Source organism: Oncorhynchus mykiss, chromosome 17 (assembly GCF_013265735.2).
Source record: "Oncorhynchus mykiss isolate Arlee chromosome 17, USDA_OmykA_1.1, whole genome shotgun sequence".
NCBI classification, from domain to species: Eukaryota; Metazoa; Chordata; class Actinopteri; order Salmoniformes; family Salmonidae; genus Oncorhynchus; species Oncorhynchus mykiss.
Genome location: NC_048581.1, coordinates 67,630,065 through 67,651,368, shown reverse-complemented (window position 1 = coordinate 67,651,368; position 21,304 = coordinate 67,630,065). Strand labels below are relative to the sequence as shown.

General features: G+C 44.1%; 1 protein-coding gene across 2 annotated transcripts in view; it reads right to left on the bottom strand.

Moving 5' to 3' along the window:
* LOC110494440 (immunoglobulin superfamily member 21) overlaps positions 1 to 21,304 on the bottom strand; it is a 275,341-nt gene that overhangs the window by 92,388 nt on the left and 161,649 nt on the right. For both annotated transcript variants that reach the window (XM_036950494.1, XM_036950495.1), the window contains exon 3: positions 9,522 to 9,643. In XM_036950494.1, the coding sequence (XP_036806389.1) occupies positions 9,522 to 9,643 (122 nt within the window). The remainder of the gene's footprint in view (positions 1 to 9,521; positions 9,644 to 21,304) is intronic.

Sequence of the window (21,304 nt, the reverse complement as noted above, 5' to 3'; positions counted from 1 at the left end):
ATTCATATATAGTATACATTTTGTATGTCTGTGTCCATATTGTCCATTAGTTACTAATAGATAGACCATATGGTTTAAGAGAAAATAGCCTAATTAATGAAAAAAGCATCTAATTACGTCACGACTTCCGTCGAAGTTGGTCCCTCTCCTTGTTCGGGTGGCGTTCGGCGGTCGATGTCACCAATCCACTTCTCATTTTCCATTGGTTTTGTCTTGTCTGTTTCCCCCCATGTCCTTGTAATTGTTTCTTGTAGTGCTTATGCACGGTATGCTGGTATTTACCGTTTTTTTTTTTACCCATTTATTGTATTGTTCCAACGATAGACAGCTAGCTGCCTCTGATTGGGAACCATACCAGACCAACATGGACATACAAAAACTAGACTGCACATAGAAATAATAAACTAGAACACCCCCAGTCACGCCCTGACCTTTCTATGGTCAGGACGTGACAGTACCCCCCCCCCCCCCCACCCCCTCCATAGGTGCGGACTCCGGCCGCAAAACCTGAAACCAAAAGTGAGGGTTGGGGGGGGGGTGTCTAGTGTCGGTTGCGGTTCTGGTGCGGGACGAAGAACCCGCTCATCCCGTGGATCCAGCCATGGACCCGGGCTGGACACTGTGCAGCAATGCAGAAGAAGACTCTGACCTTGGAGCTGGACTGGACGCCATACTTAGACTGGGCATCGGCACAGGAGAAGGCTCCGGCCATGGAGCTGGAGGTTCCAGACCGTGGAGCGTCGCAGAAGGTTCCGGACTGTGGACCGTCTCAGGAGGCTCCAGACTGTGGACCGTCTCAGGAGGCTCCAGACTGTGGACCGTCTCTGGAGGTTCCTGACTGTGGACCGTCTCAGGAGGTTCCGGACTGTGGACCGTCGCCGGAAGCTCTGGACCGTGAACTGTCTTACGAAGCTCTGGACTGGGAACTGTTGCCGGAAGCTCTGGACTGGGAACTGTAGCCGGAAGCTCTGGACTGGGAACTTTTGCCGGAAGCTTTGGACTAGGAACTGTCGCCGAAAGCTCTGGACTGTGGAGGTGCACTGGAGGCCTGATGCATGGGACCGGTACAGGTGGCACCGGGCTGATGACACGCACCTCAGGGCGTGTGCGGGGAGGAGGCACAGGATGTACTGGACTGTGGAGGCGCGCTGGAGGCCTGATGCGTGGGACTGGTACAGGTGTCACTGGGCTGATGTCACGCACCTCAGGGTGAGTGCGGTGAGGAGGCACAGGACGTACTGGGCTGTGAAGGTGCACTGGAGGTCTGGGGCATAGAGCTGACACAACGCGTCCTGGCTGGATGCTCACTTTCGCTCGGCAAATGCGAGGAGCTGGCACAGAACGCACCGGGCTGTGGATGCGCACTGGAGAAAAATGTAGTATCTCCGCAAAACTGGTCCCACGCTCCTCACAGCGACTGTCTTGCTCCAGACACCAAAACATACACTCTACCTCATCACTCCCCTCAACTATCTAACAATACTCATCGTTCAGTCTATCCCAATATTCCTCTTCGCTCTCATATTCGCCCCTCGGCTCTGCCGACGAACCCAAAAATTAGGGGGCTACCTCTCGGGCTTCCGTCGTGGTCGTGAACTTCGGAGTCGCCGTTGATCCTCCTGCGTCTGCTTCCATGGAAGGCTTTCGTCTCCTGCCATTATCTCCTCCCAAGACCAGAATGTCTTCTCCTCCTGGCCACACTGCTTGGTCCGTTTGTGGTGGGATCTTCTGTAACGATTGTTATAAGGAGTGGACCAAGGCACAGCGTGATTTTGGTTCATCATAATTTATTTGAATGAGAACCAGTAACAAAAACAATAAAGAAAAACAAACAAACAAACACACAGCCTTGTAGGGCTCAAAAGCAACAATACAAAAACAAGATTCCATTTTGGAAGACTCATTTGCGACCATGCGTGAACTTCCTGACTGATGTCTTGAGATGTTGCTTCAATATATCCTCAATTTTCCTCCCTCATGATGTAATCTATTTTGTGAAGTGCACCAGTCCCTCCTGCAGCAAAGCACCCCAACAACATGATGCTGCTACCGCCGTACTTCACGGTTGGGATGGTGTTCTTTTCTATGGCGGTATTGGAGCAGTGGCTTCTTCCTTGCTGAGCTGCCTTTCAGGATATGTCGATATAGAACTCATTTTACTGTGGATATAGATACTTTTGTACCTGTTTACTCCATCATCTTCACAAGGTCCTTTGCTCTTGTTCTGGGATTGATTTGCACTTTTCGCACCAAAGTACGTTCATCTCTAGGAGACAGAACGCGTCTCCTTCCTGAGCGGTAAAACGGCTGTGTGGTCCCATGGTGTTTACACTTGAGTACTATTGTTTGTACAGATAAGCGTGGTACCTTCAGGCATTTGGAAATTGCTCCCAAGGAAGAACCAGACTTGTGGAGGTCTTGTCAAGTTGTTTTTGAGGTCTTGGCTGATTTCTTTTGATATCCCCATGATGTCAAGCAAAGAGGCACTGAGTTTGAAGGTAAGCCTTGAAATACATCCACAAGCACACCTCCAATTGACTCAAATTAAGTCAATTATCCTAACAGAAGCTTCTAAAGCCATGACATAATTTTGTGGAATTTTCAAAGATGTATAAGGCACATTCAACTTACAGGGGCTGAGTCACTGGCTTACTGGTGCTCTTCCATGCCGTCCCTGGGAGGGGTGCGTCACTTGAGTGGGTTAAGTCACTGACGTGATCTTCCTGTCTGGATTGGTGTCCCCCCCTTGGGTTGTGCCGAGGCGGAGATCTTTGTGGGCTATACTCGGCCTTGTCTCAGGATGGTAAGTTGGTGGTTGAAGGTATCCCTCTTGTGGTGTGGGGGCTGTGCTTTGGCAAAGTGGGTTATATCCTTCCTGTTTGGCCCTGTCTGGGGGTATCATCAGATGGGGCCACAGTGTCTCCTGATCCCTCCTGTCTCAGCCTCCAGTATTTATGCTGCAATAGTTTATGTGTCGGTGGGCTAGGGTCTATTTGTTATATCTGGAGTACTTCTCCTGACTTATCCGGTGTCCTGTGTGAATTTAAGTATGCTCTTTCTAATTCTCACTTTCTCTCCCTCGGAGGACCTGAGCCCTAGGACCATGCCTCAGGACTACCTGGCCTGATGACTCTTTGCTGTCCCCAGTCCACCTGGCCGTGCTGCTGCTCCAGTTTCAACTGTTCTACCTGCGGCTATGGAACCCTGACCTGTTCACCGGACGTGCTACCTGTCCCAGACCTGCTGTTTTCAACTCTCTAGAGACAGCAGGAGCGGTAGAGATACTCTCAATGATCGGCTATGAAAGGCCTGACATTGACATTTACTCCTGAGGTGCTGACTTGCTGCAACCTCGACAACTACTGTGATTATTATTATTTGACCATGCTGGTCATTTATGAACATTTGAACATCTTGGCCATGTTCTGTTATAATCTCCACCCGGCACAGCCAGAAGAGGACTGGCCACCCCTCTAGGTTTCTTCCTAGGTTTTGGCCTTTATAGGGAGTTTTTCCTAGCCACCGTGCTTCTACACCTGCATTGCTTGCTGTTTGGAGTTTTAGGCTGGGTTTCTGTACAGCACTTTGAGATATCAGCTGATATAAGAAGGGCTATATAAATACATTTTCTTTGATTTGATTTGAGTGTATGTAAACTTCTGACCCACTGGAATTGTGATACAGTGAAATAATCTGTCTGTAAACTATTGTTGGAAAAATTACAAGTATATACAGTTGAAGTCTGAAGTTTACATATACTTAGGGTATAAAACTAAGCATAAGTACAAAACTAAACTTGTTTGGGATCGGGGGCACTATTTTGACGTCCGGATGAAAAGCATGCCCAAAATAAACGACCTGTTACTCAGGCCCAGAAGCTAGGATATGCATTTAATTGGTACATTTGCATAGAAAACAGTTCTAAAACTGTTAAAAATAATGTCTGTGAGTATAACAGAACTGATATGGCAGGCGAAACCGCGAGAACAAACCATAACACACCAAAACATTTTCATGCTTACCACTATTTTCAATGGCTGTCACTTTTATTATAAGGCGAAGTCCTCCCAGATTGCAGGGCTTCCACTAGATGTCAACAGTCGTTAGAAAGAGTTTCAGGCTGGTTTTTGGAAAAGGTGGCTCCCATTTTGGCTGTAGTGTTTCCGAGTGCGTGAATGAGAACACGTTCTTTGGTATTTTTCTCCAGTAAAGACAATAAAGATTCTCAGTCTTAAATTGTATAGTTTATTTACGTATTAGGATGCCTAAGGTTTGATTATAAACGTTGTCTGACTTGTTTGGAATAATGTATTAGCAATGTTTGGGATTCATTTTGTATGCATTTTGATGGAGGGAAACTGGGTGGATTATTGACTGAAGAGCGCCAGCTAAACTGAGTTTTTATGGATATAAAGAAGGACATTATCGAACAAAAGGACAGTTTGTGATGTAACTGCAACCTTTTGGAGTGCCAACAGATGAAGATCATCAAAGGTAAGGCATTTATTATATCGCTACTTCTGACTTTCGTGTCGCACCTCCCTGGTTGAAATATGTTTTCCATGGTTTTATATGCGGGGCGCTGACCTCAGATAATCGCATGGTGTGCTTTCGCCGTAAAGCCTTTTTGAAATCTGACACAGCGGCTGGATTAACAAGAAGTTAAGCTTTATTTTGATGTATTACACTTGTGATTTTATGAAAGTTAAATATTTCTGTAGTTTGATTTTCGTGCTCTGCAATTTCACCGGATCTTGTCGAGGTGTCCCGCTAGCAGCACGCCTTTCCCAAAGAGGTTTTAAAACTAGTTTTTTAACCACTCCACAAATTTCTTGTTAACAAACTATAGTTTTGGCAAGTCAGTTAGGACATTTACTTTGTGCAGGACACAAGTCATTTTACAGACATTATTTCACGTATAATTCACTGTATCACAATTCCAGTGCGTCAGAAGTTTACATAAAAGCAGAAATAAATCATTCTCTCTACTATTATTCTGACAAATTCACATTCTTAAAATAAAGTGGTGATCCTAACTGACCTAAGACATTGACTTTTTACTAGGATTAAATGTCAGGAATTGTGAAAAACTGAGTTTAAATGTAAAAGATGTATGTAAACTTCCGACTTCAACTGTATTTCCGTTGTGATAATGCAAACATAGAGGGACAGAAATAATTTGATTTGATAAACATTTTGATTTGATAAATTACAGACACCTGTGATTATCTGAAGTACCCAAAAAAGCCACCAGATATCATCTGATAACATTTTATATATTTCTTGACAATTACCAAAATTCTGGTAATTTACTGGTAAACTCAGAAAGTTTACAGTAGTATACTGCTTCTTTGCAACCCTAATCTGACTTTGACATGGAAGTGGTAATATTTCTGCTTGAAGCAATCTCACACAGGAGGACATTGAGGCTACAGCTACGGTGTGTTAGCAAAGTATTCAGACCCATTGACTTTTTCCATAATTTGTTACGTTACAGCCTTATTCTAAAATGGATTAAATTAAAAATGTTCCTCATCAATCCACACACAATACCCCATAATGACAAAGCGAAAAAGTATTTTGAAATGTTTGCAAATGTTTTAAAATTAAATACAGAAATAGCTTATTTACATTAGTATTCAAGCACTTTGCTATGAGACTCGAAATTGAGCTCAGGTGCATCCTGTTTCCATTGATCATTTTTTAGATTAGTCTACAACTTGATTGGAGTCCACCTGTAGTAAATTCAATTGATTGGTTATGATTTTGAAATATACACACCTGTCTATAACAGGTCCCATAGTTGACAGTGCATGTCAGAGCAAACACCAAGCCATGAGGTCGAAGGAATTGTCCGTAGAGCTCCGAGACAGGATTGTGAAGAGGCACAGATCTGGGGAAGGTTACCAGAACATTTCTGCAGCATTGTAGGTCCCCAAGAACACAGCGGCCTCCATCACTCTTAAATGGAAGAACCACCAAGACCACCAAGACTCTTCCTAGAGCTGGCTGCCCAGCCAAACTGAGCAATCAGGGGAGGTCATTGGTCAGGGAGGTGACCAAGAACCCAATGGTCACACTGACAGAGCTCCAGAGTTCCTCTGTGGAGATGGGAGCACCTTCCAGAAGCACAATCATCTATGCAGCAATCCACCAATCAGGCCTTTATGGTAGAGTGGCCAGACGGAAGCCACTCCTCAGTAAAAGGCACATAACAGCCCACTTGGAGTTTGCCAAAAGGTACCTTAAGGACTCTCAAGCCATGAGAAACAAGATTCTCTGGTCTGATGAAACCAACTTGAAATCTTTAGCCTGAATGCCAAGTGTCATGTCTGGAGGAAACCAGGCACCATCCCTGTAGTGAAGCATAGTGGTGGCAGCATCATGCTGTGGGGATGTTTATTGGCAGCAGGGGCTGGGAGACTAGTCAGGATCAAGGGAAAGATGAACGGAGCAAAGTACAGAAAGTTCCTTGATGAAAACCTGATCCAGGTAGCTCAGTACCTCAGTCTGGGGCGAAGGTTAATCTTCCAACAAGATAATGACCAGAAACACACAGCCAAGACAAAGCAAGAGTGGCTTTGGGACAAGTCTCTGAATGTCCTTGAGTGGCCCAGCCAGAGCCCGGACTTGAACCCGATCAAACATCTCTGGAGAGACCTTGAAATAGCTGTGTAGCGAAACTCCCCATCCAACCTGACAGAGGTTGAGAGGATCTGCAGAGAAGAATTGGAGAAACTTCCCAAATACAGGTGTGCCAAGCTTGTAGCATCATACCCAAGAAGACTTGAGGCTATAATCACTGCCAAAGGTACTTCAACAAAGTACAGAGTACAGGATCTGAATACTTATGTCAAAGTGATATTTTATTTTTTAAATATTTTTAGGTTGTAAGTCTAAGAACCTGTTTTTGCTTGGTTTTCATGGGATATTGTGTGTAGATTGGTGAGGGTCAAAAATGTATTTAATCCATTTTAGAATAATGCTACAAAGTAACAAAAGGTGGAAAAGGTCAAGGGGTCTGAATACTTGCCGAATACACTGTATATGAAGAGCACTTTGACTGGTTTTTCATTGTTCAAAGCTTGAATCTATAACCATGACAGTGTTACATAAACTGTCAAATGCTGTGCCGATGAAGAGACAATGCTTGAATTTGGTATTTTGAATGTAGCTTAATTGTTTATATATATATATATATATATATATATATATATATATATATAGTAATTGCCATTCATCTTACATTTACATTAACATTTTAGTCATTTAGCAGACACTCTTATCCAGAGAGACTTATAGGAGCAATTAGGGTTAATCTCCTCCCATCTTTTTTTGTTTTTCATCAAAGAGCCGTCAAGTTAAGGATGAGTTATGGCCTGTATCACTGTCATTTGTCAAACAGCTAGCTGTCTACTTCTAAGCCCAGGGGCAGTTGATAAAAATAAAAAAGACAGAAAAAAAATCACCTCCCTTTCTATTTGCAAATCTACCTCGGTAATATTGACACTACAAGCACAGCATATTCCTGATATTTAACAACCTATTAAGAAAAAACTGACAGGGCATTCAATGAGAATCTAGGGCTTTCTGTGAAATTCACAGTATTACAGCTTTCATTTGTGGTCACATGCCAGGGCTTTGTAGAGAACATTTACCTCTCTCAGGTGGATATGTGAGATTATGTGAAATATCAGAGCTCTGCATCCCTCTCTGCTGTTGAACTCTGTGTTCTGCCATGGAGGAAGGCATGGGATACATCAGGGAGGATTGACTGGTCTTGGGTGACTATGACTGTAGCCCTTTTACCTCTCTGCTTGACTAACGCCGGTTAAGCACTCTGCCAGACAGACAGGTCAGAGCAGGTACTGTCCAACTGTTCCTCATGCTGCGACTGTCGATTCAAATCCTAATGAGTGTGTGTGTGTGTGTGTGTGTGTGTGTGTGTGTGTGTGTGTGTGTGTGTGTGTGTGTGTGTGTGTGTGTGTGTGTGTATGTGTGTGTGTGTGTGTGTGTGTGTGTGTGTGCGCGTACTTGTCCTTGTATGAGTACATGTGTAAAATAGTCCATTCCAATGATGACTACTCCCCTGAAGGTACTGTTGGATTGTCTGAGCACATCATACTCAGTCGGAAAAATGCTCAGTAGCTCAGAAATAAAAGATACATATGAGAGAGGTTGGGAATGGTGGAGAGAGAAAAGGGAAGGGCGGAGAGAAGAGGGAGTGAGGAGAGGGAGGGTCGGGGGAGAGGGAAGGGGGAGAAGGGGGAGAGAGAAGAGGGATGGGGAGAGAAGAAGGGGGAGAGAAGAGGGAGGAGGAGAGAAGAGGGAGTGGGGGATAGAGAAGAGGGGGGTAGAGAAGAGGGAGTGGGAAGAAGAGGGAGGGGGTAGAGAAGAGGGGGGTAGAGAAGAGGGAGGGGGGAGAGAAGGGGGGTAGAGGGAAGGGGAGGGAGGAGAGAAGAGGGATACGGGAGAGAAGGGGGAGAAGAGGGAGGGGGAGATAAGAGGTACTAGATGATGCAGTGTGTTGGCTTAATGGCTTCTATTACTCCTCTGTACAAAGTATGAGTGCCAATATGAGAGAGGGATGGAGGGAGGCAATGAAAGCAAGAGGAGAGAATGCATGGGGAGGAGAGGGAGATGGGTGGGGGAGAGGGAGGTAGATGGTTGTGGGAGAAAGTAAGGGAGAGGGAGGGAGATGGTTGGGGTGGAGGGAGATGGTTGGGGTAGCGGCAGAGGGAGGGCGAGAGGGAGGGAGATGGTTGGGGGAGAGGGAGGGAGATGGTTGGGGTAGAGGGAAAGGGAGGGGAGAGGGAGGGAGATGGTTGGGGGAGACGGGAGCAGATGCCAGCCGTATTGTTAAGGCTCGGGATAAAGGAAGACAGTACCCAGGACTCCTCAGACATGTCATCTACCCAACCAGAGCCAGATGATTCCTCTCGCTCCATCCCTCTCTTGTACTCTGCAAACCTTGCTCATGCATAAACAGAAGGGCTCTATATTCTGGGATCGGGTAGGGTGTGTATGTACGTGTGTTTGATGGGAAGGAGGGTGGCGAAGGAGGTATGCTGCCCCAAGCTGTGCCTAAGGTGAACCACCCTACCTTGAAAATAAAGGAGAACCACACTACCTGGAAAATAAGCAGCTCTGTGGTGGGAATAATGATTGACCTGGCCAGCTGTTCAGACAGAGCTCAACAATGAAATCTACATCCTGAGCAGCAGAGTGGCGGAGTAGAGTCTCACCACCTCTCGTCCCCTCCCTCCTTCTCCCTGCCAAGACGATGATGGTGTTAACCCTCCATCGGGGTCATCACATCCAGTCCCAGTATCATCCACAACAGATGGTGGGAAGGAACTAGCCAAACCTCTGCTCACTAATTCCTAGCAACATGGTGAGTTTATTGGGATATACTGTAGGTTAAATAGGCTTATAGTGTACAACGTAGCAGGGCAACAAACTAAATGGGAGAAGATTACATTTAAACATTCAATGTAGAAGTGATTGGTTGTGATGCTTACCGGACCGTAGATTGGTACACAAGGTCTTCTCGTTTGCGATAGTCCTCCATATGTGAGTAATTGGTATTAAACATAGCATCGTAGGTGAAAATCTTCTGCTTAATGGTGCCCCCGTCTGTGACCTGTCAAGCAAAAAATAGAAAGCATTAACAAAATATGGTCTATAATATATGGGACGGATATTTCTATACGTGAAAGGTATGTTGGTACCACCAGCCAGAACACAGCTTGCAAAAGGCATATACAGTACCCTTACAAAAATGTACCATGGTACTACTATGGTACTTTCATTCATACCATAGTACCACTATGGTACTTGCACTTATACCATGGTATAGTCTGAATCATGGAAATGTACCATGGTTTAAGCCTTGGTACTACCATGGCACTGCCATTGTACTTAAATATTACCATGGTATTGCATCATTTATACCATGGTACATATCTGAATCATGGAAATGTACCATGATTTTAGCTTTGAATTATGATGGTACTGACATGCGCCTAAATAATACCATGGTATTGCCACATTTTTCAAGATGGTAAGATGTGGATCATGGAAATACCATGGTTTTAACCTGCATTATACATTCTACCACGGTAATGGACAATTATGATACATGGTAACAAAAAATATCATATGGTACCATCTTTATTAATTGTGCGTTACCATAGCACAATGGCAGTATAATGCATTAAATAAATAAACACCCAAAGGTCAAAAGAGGTTGGTTGAGATTATATTGATGAATTTATATACCAGTATGGGAAAGTTTCTGATAAAGTCAGAGGCAGACTACTATTATTGGTCCTAGTTTGTCTGTAACATCAAAGAAAAAGGGCCAGCTGTTCAGACAGAACAGGGATAAAAAAAAAAGGGATAATACTTTCTGTATAAATAGTACTGTTTTTTGCTCATGTTTGGTTTCCCTGGCTTGCCAATCTGAAATGTGGGAGAATGAATATATATGGTAGCCTAATTTTTGGCATTTTGCAATCATTTACAGTAGTTATAGTCAAGGGATGTTGTGCTTGTTTCGGGCCAGCAGAGGGAGCCGCTCGCTCTAGTGGTTGCTTCACACTCTTATCACTCAACAGTGGCTCTCACGCTATACTGCCTTGCCAGTGAGTCAGTTGAATGAGAGAGCCAAGCCACCTGAAAAATGAAGAGAAAAGTGCCAGATAAACAAAATATTTTAAACGTTATCATCACGGTGAGCCAGTTATAAAGCATAACATATTAAACACCAAGTTAAGCGGAGTGTAATAATATAATTGTTATTTTTGATGATGTTTTGATAGCTTCCTTAATATTTAATATTTGTTAGCATAGAAGCTAACGTTGGCTAAAGTTAGAGCCAGTCAAGCTAGCCTGTCGTCATGGTGACATGATCAATACAAGTTCACACAGAGTGTAAACAAAGGGAAACATTGGGTGTGTTCGTAAATTCAATCTGGAGTGCCAGACTGCGCTCAGAGTGCACTCTAGGTTAGGGTTTATCCGAGCTGGCCGCACAACGGCAGTCAAGCACCCAAGCTAACTGGCTAACGTTGGCTAGCTTGCTAGCTACTTCAAGACACAAATGAGAGAACACCTCACTCTGACCATTTTACTTGCCCTAGCAGAGCTGGCTAGGCTGTTTTTATGTTATCCAGAGCGTTGGTGACTGTAACTGCTTCTGGCAACAATTGAATTACCCTTTTTTGTTGACGTTAACTGACACCGGCCATATTCAATGGGTATTGAGCGTTCGTAAATTTGTCAATTATTCTGCGCTTTGGCACACTCAGACGAGAGCTCTCTGAAATGGGAGTAGACAGCCAGTTTGAATTTACGAACGCACCCATTGTAACTTGCTGTTTTAAGGGATATGTTGAAAATTACGTGATGAAAATGTATCTATGCGATAAGATGATAATTAATACCTTTTTACAAATGTTTTTTGTTGTTGTATGTTGACTATTTAGAATTTTATAAGAGTAGCCAAGCCCGATGAATGAGTGAGAGACAACTAAAAACTGTATTGAAGAGTGAAACACCAGATGAAGATTTAAAATAGTTAGTTTATATGGTGCTTTTCTCTTCAATGCAGTTTTTAGGGTATGGTGGGAAGAATGAAGCCTTGAAGATTTAAAATAGTTAGTTTAAGGTTTCAGAATCCCTTCATTCTTCTCACCATACCCTATCCATGTCCCAAGGTGAGGGTACACCACACTACTAGACCATGTGTGTTGGGGTTTTTCACTATTAGCTAAATGTGTTTAAGAGGGTACTAGCCCTACGCCTTGCCATTGCAGAGCGAATAGTTCATGTTGCATTATGTGAGTACCATAAATTAATAATTTTTGGTCACTTTACCCGAAAAACGGTGGCACACAGACCATCATAATACATTGTAAACAACTACCATGCTTTCATGTTTCAAATCAAATCAAATCAAATTTTATTTGCCACATACACATGGTTAGCAGATGTTAATGCGAGTGTAGCGAAATGCTTGTGCTTCTAGTTCTGACAATGCAGTAATAACCAACGAGTAATCTAGCTAACAATTCCAAACTACTACCTTATACACACAAGTGTAAAGGGATAAAGAATATGTACATAAAGATATATGAATGAGTGGTGCTACAGAGCGGCATAGGCAAGATGCAGTAGATGGTATCGAGTACAGTATATACATATGAGATGAGTATGTAAACAAAGTGGCATAGTTTAAAGTGGCTAGTGATACATGTATTACATAAGATGCAGTAGATGATATAGAGTACAGTATATACGTATACATATGAGATAAATAATGTAGGGTATGTAAACATTATATTAAGTAGCATTGTTTAAAGGGGCTAGTGATATATTTTACATAAATTCCCATAAATTCCCATTATTAAAGTGGCTGGAGCCACTCAATGTTAGTGGTGGTTGTTTAACAGTCTGATGGCCTTGAGATAGAAGCTGTTTTTCACTCTCTCTGTCCCAGCTTTGATGCACCTGTACTGACCTCGCCTTCTGGATGATAGCGGGGTGAACAGGCAGTGGCTCGGGTGGTTGTTGTCCTTGATGATCTTTAAGGCCTTCCTGTGACATCGGGTGGTGTAGGTGTCCTGGAGGGCAGGTAGTTTGCCCCCGGTGATGCGTTGTGCAGACCTCACTACCCTCTGGAGAGCCTTACGGTTGTGGGCGGAGCAGTTGCCGTACCAGGCGGTGATACAGCCCGACAGGATGCTCTCGATTGTGCATCTGTAGGAGTTTGTGAGTGCTTTTGGTGACAAGCCGAATTTCTTCAGCCTCCTGAGGTTGAAGAGGCGCTGCCGCGCCTTCTTCACGATGCTGTCTGTGTGAGTGGACCAATTCAGTTTGTCTGTGATGTGTATGCCGAGGAACTTAAAACTTACTACCCTCTCCACTACTGTTCCATCGATGTGGATAGGGGGGTATTCCCTCTGCTGTTTCCTGAAGTCCACAATCATCTCCTTAGTTTTGTTGACTTTGAGTGTGAGGTTATTTTCCTGACACCTCACTCCGAGGGCCCTCACCTCCTCCCTGTAGGCCGTCTCGTCGTTGTTGGTAATCAAGCCTACCACTGTTGTGTCGTCCGCAAACTTGATGATTGAGTTGGAGGCGTGCGTGGCCACGCAGTCGTGGGTGAACAGGGAGTACAGGAGAGGGCTCAGAACGCACCCTTGTGGGGCCCCAGTGTTGAGGATCAGCGGGGTGGAGATGTTGTTACCTACCCTCACCACCTGGGGGCGGCCCGTCAGGAAGTCCAGTACCCAGTTGCACAGGGTGGGGTCGAGACCCAGGGTCTCGAGCTTGATGACGAGTTTGGAGGGTACTATGGTGTTAAATGCTGAGCTGTAGTCGATGAACAGCATTCTCACATAGGTATTCCTCTTGTCCAGATGGGTTAGGGCAGTGTGGTTGAGATTGCATCGTCTGTGGACCTATTTGGACGGTAAGCAAATTGGAGTGGGTCTAGGGTGTCAGGTAGGGTGGAGGTGATATGGTCCTTGACTAGTCTCTCAAAGCACTTCATGATGACGGGAGTGCTACAGGGTGGTAGTCGTTTAGCTCAGTTACCTTAGCTTTCTTGGGAACAGGAGCAATGGTGGCCCTCTTGAAGCATGTGGGAACAGCAGACTGGGATAGGGATTGATTGAATATGTCCGTAAACACACCAGCCAGCTGGTCTGCGCATGCTCTGAGGGCGCGGCTGGGGATGCCGTCTGGGCCTGCAACCTTGCGAGGGTTAACACGTTTAAATGTTTTTAATTGCTACACTGTTTGTATTCGGTCATGTTTCCGGTCACCTTGCCATGATTAAAAGCAGTGGTTCGCGCTTTCAGTTTCACGCGAATGCTGCCATCAATCCACGGTTTCTGGTTTGGGAATGTTTTAATCATTGCTATGGGAAGGACATCTTCAACGCACGTTCTAATGAACTCGCTCACCGAATCAGCGTATTCGTCAATGTTGTTGTTTGACGCAATACGAAACATATCCCAGTCCACGTGATGGAAGCAGTCTTGGAACGTGGAATCAGATTGGTCGGACCAGCGTTGAGCAGACCTCAGCGTGGGAGCTTCTTGTTTTAGCTTCTGTCTGTAGGCAGGGAGCAACTAAATGGAGTTGTGGTCAGCTTTTCCGAAAGGAGGGCGGGGGAGGGCCTTATATGCATCGCGGAAGTTAGAATAGCAATGATCCAAGGTTTTACCAGCCCTGGTTGCGCAATTGATATGCTGATACAATTTAGGGAGTCTTGTTTTCAGATTAGCCTTGTTCAAATCCCCAGCTACAATGAATGCAGCCTCAGGATGTGTGGATTCCAGTTTGCAAAGAGTCAAATAAACGTTGTTTCATAACGACATGCTGCTAGTGTCACGTTCTGACCTTAGTTCCTTTGTTATGTCTTTGTTTTAGTTTGGTCAGGGCGTGAGTTGGGGTGGGTGGTCTATGTTCTTTTTTCTATGTTGTGGTTATGTGTTTGGCCTGGTATGGTTCTCAATCAGAGGCAGATGTCGTTCGTTGTCTCTGATTGAGAACTTAGGTAGCCTTTTCCCACCTGTGTTTTGTGGGTGATTATTTTCTGTTTTGTGTCTTCACCAGAAGGACTGTTTTGTTGTCGTTTCGTTCTTTCACTTTGTTGTTTTGTTATTCAGTGTTCAGTTGATTTTTAAAATATTAACATGGACACATACCACGCTGCGCATTGGTCCAATCTTGACAAATCACGTTACAGAATCACCCACCAACCAAGGACCAATCAGCGTGGTATCGGGCAGCAGCGATCTCTGGACTCATGGACATGGGAGGAGATTTTGGTCGCAAAAGGACCCTGGGCACAGGCTGGGGAATATCGCCGCCCCAAGGCAGAGCTGGAGGCAGCGAGAGCTGCGGCGGCGATATGAGGAGGCAGCACAGCAGCGCGACAGGCACGAGAGGCAGCCCCCAAAAATGTTTTGGGGGGCACACGGGTAGTGTGGGTGCAGTGCGTTCTATGCCTGCGCTCCGCCCGTGCCGGGCGAATGTGGGTATTGAGCCTAAGGGAGAGGTGCGAGTGGTATGCACCAGGTCTCCAGTGCTCACCCACAGCCTGGTTCAACCTGTGCCTGCACTCTGGATGGTCCGGGCTAAATTGGTGATCCAGCCGGGAGGAGTGGTGACAAGGCTGAGCACCAGGGCTCCAGTGCTCCCCCACAGCCCGGTCCATCCGGTGCCTCCTCCAAGCACCAGGCCTCCTGTAGGTCTCAGCCTGGTGGGTCCTGTGGCAGCCCCACGCACCAAGCTGTCTCTCCGTCTCCTCACTCCTCACTTCATTTTTGTACCATGGTAGCTAGTACAATGAAAAATGTAACTATTTTTGGCAGGAAAATACCATGGTAATGGTGCAAATACCATGGTATTTTCCTGCCATGGTAGAACAACGAAAACTACCATGCTAATACCATGGTACATTTTTGTAAGGGTACCCAGGACTTAAATTATCTCATTGAACCATTTGCTGCCACAATAAGGTGTTTTTTCTGTCTAAAAATGGTGATAAGGAGCCTTTCAAACTAATTTTGAAAACTGCCAATGTGATGAAATCAATGTGACACTCACTTATGTAGCTTTAGGTATGTGCCCATGTATATAGCTGAGTCTTAATGAAGACTGTCACTCTGCAGCGTTCTGTAGGTGTCAAGCAGTCGGAGGTAATGGCTTGTGATGAGATATTGCGGAGGTGGGGGATATATTCAAAGCACCATAGTCTCATTTTGCATCCCCTTCTCTTTTTTTGTGGGCTGCAGAGTAAATGATGGAGCACCGCTCTCCTCTCTAATATTCACAGGGGAGAGGAAGTCACTTAGCATTTGAATGACTGTGATTTCTCTTCTCTTCAGCGCGACAGACAGACGTAAAGAAAAAAGGTGACAGGATTTTAATGGAGCCGCTAATGCCGTTTTGAAGGAGGACATTGTCGGTGGGTTGGGGATCTTTCTTCCCTTCGCTCTGAAGATGATCTCATCCGCTTCCTACAGATGTAAGATCTTAATTTTAGTCAGTTTTCTACAGAAGGAAAATAATCCTGCAGCAACAGGAAATGTGAATTATTATGTAGATTATAATTAATGGACATTTTTGTAGGGGTTGATAGATTTCGCGTAAGGGAAAATCAAGTCAGAAATGTGTAAACTTCAGAAGCCTTTTTAACCTCAAATAAGTTTAACATTTCCTACATTGCAGTAAAGTTCTCCTGCAACAGGGCGATCAAATTAAAATCCTATCTGTAATCCAATCCTCTCGGAAGTAAATAAGGCCTATGCATATTGTGATTAGTTACTGCATAATGTACACAACACTTCACGAGGGGACAGTACTGCGTAATTACTTTTATTTGAGCAAACAATTCTGGTGTCCCATAAATGACTGTGGAACAACTCATATCACTTCTCTGTCTCTGGGGAAAGGCACTAAATACCTCAAGCAGTTACTAAGAGGTGCACAGGGATTGCTTGGTTACCAATCCACACCACTCCGGCCAACTGATGTTTCTTCTTCAGGATGAGTCTAGATTTGCCTCCCTCCCTGACAATTTCTAGAAGGGAACACATTCTGACCATTCTGATTGGTCCCATAAACCGATGGGTTGAGCCAGAGCCGGGTCTACATGATGATGTTATAGACTTTGATACTCACGTAAACAACTTCCAGGATGGCAGTTTCAGACTGAATGTACTGTATGTAGCAATCAATTAAATTCAGGGTGTGTCGTCACGGCAAAGACAGAGGTAGAAGTACTGGAACAACAAATATTGTGTTTTTTAGGATATGTATAACAGTTGTAGGCGGTATTAGTGGAATACATTTTTGTCTGCTGTGGGTGACATCACATTTTCATTGCTATAGAAGATTCATTGCAGGGAGGTGTAATCAGTGAAAGGATTCAGGACCTACTGGTGAGGATAGGGACCATGACCCCCCACAGGCACAAAGTGTTTACTTGGCTTGGCCACAAACAGACTTTCCTTGAGAGACACCACTTTGCCCAAGGAATGCTTTGGCACCACACTCAAGGACCGAAGATTATTATAGCCATCTGTTCCTCTTTTAAATGTCAATTCAGGGATGTAGAGACACACCAGCGAGGTGGCATCGTTCCGAGGTTTACAGGGAGAGGCAACAGCAAAAGGTCAGCCGCTAAAAGCAAAGCCGTGTTGGAAAATTGTGCTTTCCCACCAACCTGCTCTGTGCCTGGATTGTAGTCATTCAGAAAAACTGTAAGACACATTTTTGTCTGACATCACTTTACAACAAAGCATGGAAAATTGTAAGTGAATGATGTTGATATGTTGAACTCAGGGGAATGTGTGTTTGAGATATAACAGTTAAATGACAAGTTCAAATCAATGACAAGTGTGACGGCTGTACCGTGGACCGCACAGTAAAAAACCCTGCCTAAAAATATCCTTATCCTTCTTTTATCCCATAACTGTTTTGCAGAAATGCACAGTTACAGTCGTAACGTTACAGTTCACGTTGTAACAGCCACTGGTGTCATCTAACGTTATAATTGAACTAATATCCTTATCTACAAACGGTCAAAGTTCTAGGTAATGTCTTCTGTTTACCTCCGTGCCCCATGTCGGCAGCATGTAAGCCAGTTGTGTTCTGGAATTCCGTTGTTAAAGTATGTTTCCGGAGGAGTGTTGGAAAGTGCCACAGATCTGTTCATTGCAGGAAAAAAAAATGTTTCCGTCACATGTTGAAATAGCAAAGTACTTTTCAAACATTGATACTGTGCACTGTTAATGCTGAAATAACTTAATGTATTTAGAATAATCTGAAACGATGTATCATGATCATGTTCATTGAAAATGAATGGTTTGCAAAACCGGCCCGGCTCCAAAAGGGGACAAAAGGGGGCTCAGCCCCCTAAGTTGAAACTTGTGCCCCTCAGTTTTAGTTTTATGTCCCTTGATAAAAATATCTAAAAAGGTTCAAATGATTGAGTGACAGGTTGGCACAAAATCTGTATTTTCGCTGCGCTGTGACAGCACAATGGACAGAGTGCGCCGTGGTGTATGTAGGGGACTATGGAAAGCTACTGGGGCAGTTAGGTACACTATATATACAAAAGTATGTGAACACCCCTTCATATTAGTGGATTAGGCTATTTCAGCCACACCCGTTGCTGACAGGTGTATAATATCGAGCACACAGCCATGCAATCTCCATAAACAAACATTGGCAGTAGAATGGCATAACTGAAGAGCTCAGTGACTTTAAACGTGACACCATCATAGGATACCACCTTTTCAACAAGTCAGTTCGTCAAATTTCTTCCCTGCTAGAGCTGTTCCGGTCGACTGTATTTGCTGTTGTGAAGTGGAAACATCTAGGAGCAACAACGGCTCAGCCACAAAGTTGTAGGCCACACAAGCTCACAGAACGAGACCGCCGAGTTCTGAAGAGCGAAAATCATCTGTTCTCAGTTGCAACACTCACTACTGAGTTCCAAACTGACTCTGGAAGCAACGTCAGTAAAATAACTGTTCGTCGGGAGCTTCATGAAATGGGTTTCCATGGACGAGCAGCCACACACAAGGCTAAGATCACTATGCACAATGCCAAGCGTCAGCTGGAGCGTTGTAAAGCTCTCTGCCATTGGACTCTGGAGCAGTGGAAACATGTTCTCTGGAGTGATGAATCACACTTACCAATCTGGTAGTCCAATGGACAAATCTGGTTTTGGTGGATGCCAGGAGAACACTACCTGCCCCAATGCATAGTGCCAACTGTAAAGTTTGGTTGAGGAGGAATAATGGTCTGAGGCTGTTTTCCATGCCTCAGGCTAGGACCCCTAGTTCCGGTGAAGGGAAATCTTAACACTAGAGCATACAATGACATTCTAGACAATTCTGTGCTTCCAACTTTGTGGCAATAGTTTGGGGACGGCCCCTTCCTGTATCAGCATGACAAGGCTGTTATAGCAGCAAAGGGTGGACCAACTCCATATTAATGCCCATGATAAAGAGCGGGGAAAAACTAGCTTTACTTAGTGTTCCTTCACGCAAAGTCGTCTGAGAATGCGCTGAATGACTTTTAAATGTCTGGACTTTTTTACTTCAGATCTCTTTTAAGTTGAAGCTTTAGGAGAGTTTGTTTTTTCAATTCAGTTTATATTTGTTTATTTTAACACACCTTTTGGTTTATCTTCTCCTGTCATAATTTGGAATAAAAACCCTAATTATGTGTGTCTCTTGTTACCTACTTGGTCATCAATGGCAACAAGTACCTCATTCACTGCATAGAAAGTACTTTTGTACAAACCTGAATAACTACCATAACGTGCTTAGGCAGAAAGTGCAAAAAAAACAAAGCACTTACCAAAGCACTTATCTATTGTAGATAGATACTGTCCCTGGCGCTGAGTTATAGGACGCTCTCAAAAAGCCTGAGGTCTGTTAACTGGACATTTTCAGTCCCTCTATCTTTTCACAGTCCATCTAATCCAATAGACATTACAATTGTTCATGTCTTCCCCCTGAATGATGTGTCAAATTATGCAGGTATCAGATCCAGGTTGTCTGGATCTACAAGTACTAGCGAGACGATTGCTACCTCAGACAGGTGGTCATGTGGCACCCTCTCTTTTTCTAGCCCTCAATGAATTCACTTCTTAATTAGGAACGACCTGGATGCACAGGCAAAATGACACCTCTCACAACGCACACACATCGGTGGAACGACCATGTTCTTAGAGAAGGGACAGCTTTGAGGAGAGAGAGAGAGGGAGCGAGGGAGAGAGAGAGAGACGGTGGCAAAGTAGTTGCGCAAGAGTGAGGGTGAAGGTAAGAGGGAAATAAGCACTCTTTGATGTTAGAAAAGCACAGTTTGGGGAGGCAACGCTTTGCTTCAGTTGCTTTGTTGATTCCAGGCTGTGCTTTACAGAGGTGCAGTGGCGATTTTAGCATGTAAATATTGGTGGGCAAATTCAAAAACGTTTTTTTTTAGATGCATGCCAGCAAAGACACTACACAACACTAAACAATACATTAATTGCACTACAACGGCAACAAGCGGTGCCCACAAACTGTTAGGGCCTACAGAGCTTTCTATCCAGCACAATGGAGTGAATCCTTACCACCGCTACACCTGGCTATCAGCGGAGCCTTGTCTAGCAGCGAAACAATTCATTTAGACTCGTAGAGTGCCTTTAAAAAAAAAACATAGCTGATATGGCTGACTTGCTTAAGGCATACAGTATTAAAGTCCAGAGAATATACAAACAATTTTATTTGAAGTAGCATCAGAGAGAAGTACCAAGAGGAGGAGTAAAAATAAGCCCAAGTTAGAATCAAAGGTCCATGGCTACTTTTTTCACTGCAGCGATTATCTCTTACAGCCAGCCTGTTACAGTACTCTATCCTATTATGATTGAGAACAACATCAAAAGATAGCTTCAGGATTCCTCAGGTCTGATTAGCTGCCACGGTTGCTTTGAATAATCTTTCTTGAATGAAACGCTCTTCAGGGACTCACTGGGAAGCATGAATGAGATTTAAGGAGGAGTTGTGTAAGACATCTGTGATTGTAATTTCAGCAGTTTTCTCAATTAAAAGTTGCATGTTGTAATCTAGTTGGATGCATTGTTGACATAGCAGTAGTGACATGTACACTCATGCGGTTAATCACTCACAGATAGACTGCGGGAGTTGAGTTGACTCCTGAGTCCTAGGCTGCTGCACTAACTTACTTATAGTGTTACATGGCATTGATATCAAGAACAACACACAACCACATTGAAGTGAATTTAACAGCTTGGTTATCTATTCTCTCTTATCATTTGATTTGAAATGTTGACCTCTCCTCATGTGTTGCAGATAGAAGCGATCAAGCGGCTATTTGATATTGCGTTATGAATAATTGTGAGAAGTTAGACAATTATGAGACAATTATGTTTTCAAAGTATTTAACACAATTGTACCCCCTTAATATGATCTCATTTGGAAGTGCTTTACCATAGAAATACTGGTTATGATGCTCCAAAGCAAATTATTTTGGAGAGAGTAAATCTTTTTTGGCTTGCATACACTTGATTTTATTGCTCCTGTAATTGTAGTCAACATATCATTTTGATTTAGAGTGCCTAGTCCACATCCTGATTCCCATGCGGAAGGACGAGCATCCTCAGGAGTGCAGTTAAAGTATTTAAAAAGGCATGTTGTGTAGGGCTACTGGTTCAATGACCTTATTCAAATAGTCCCATAAAAGGCAGCGATACACGTACATCAGTCGA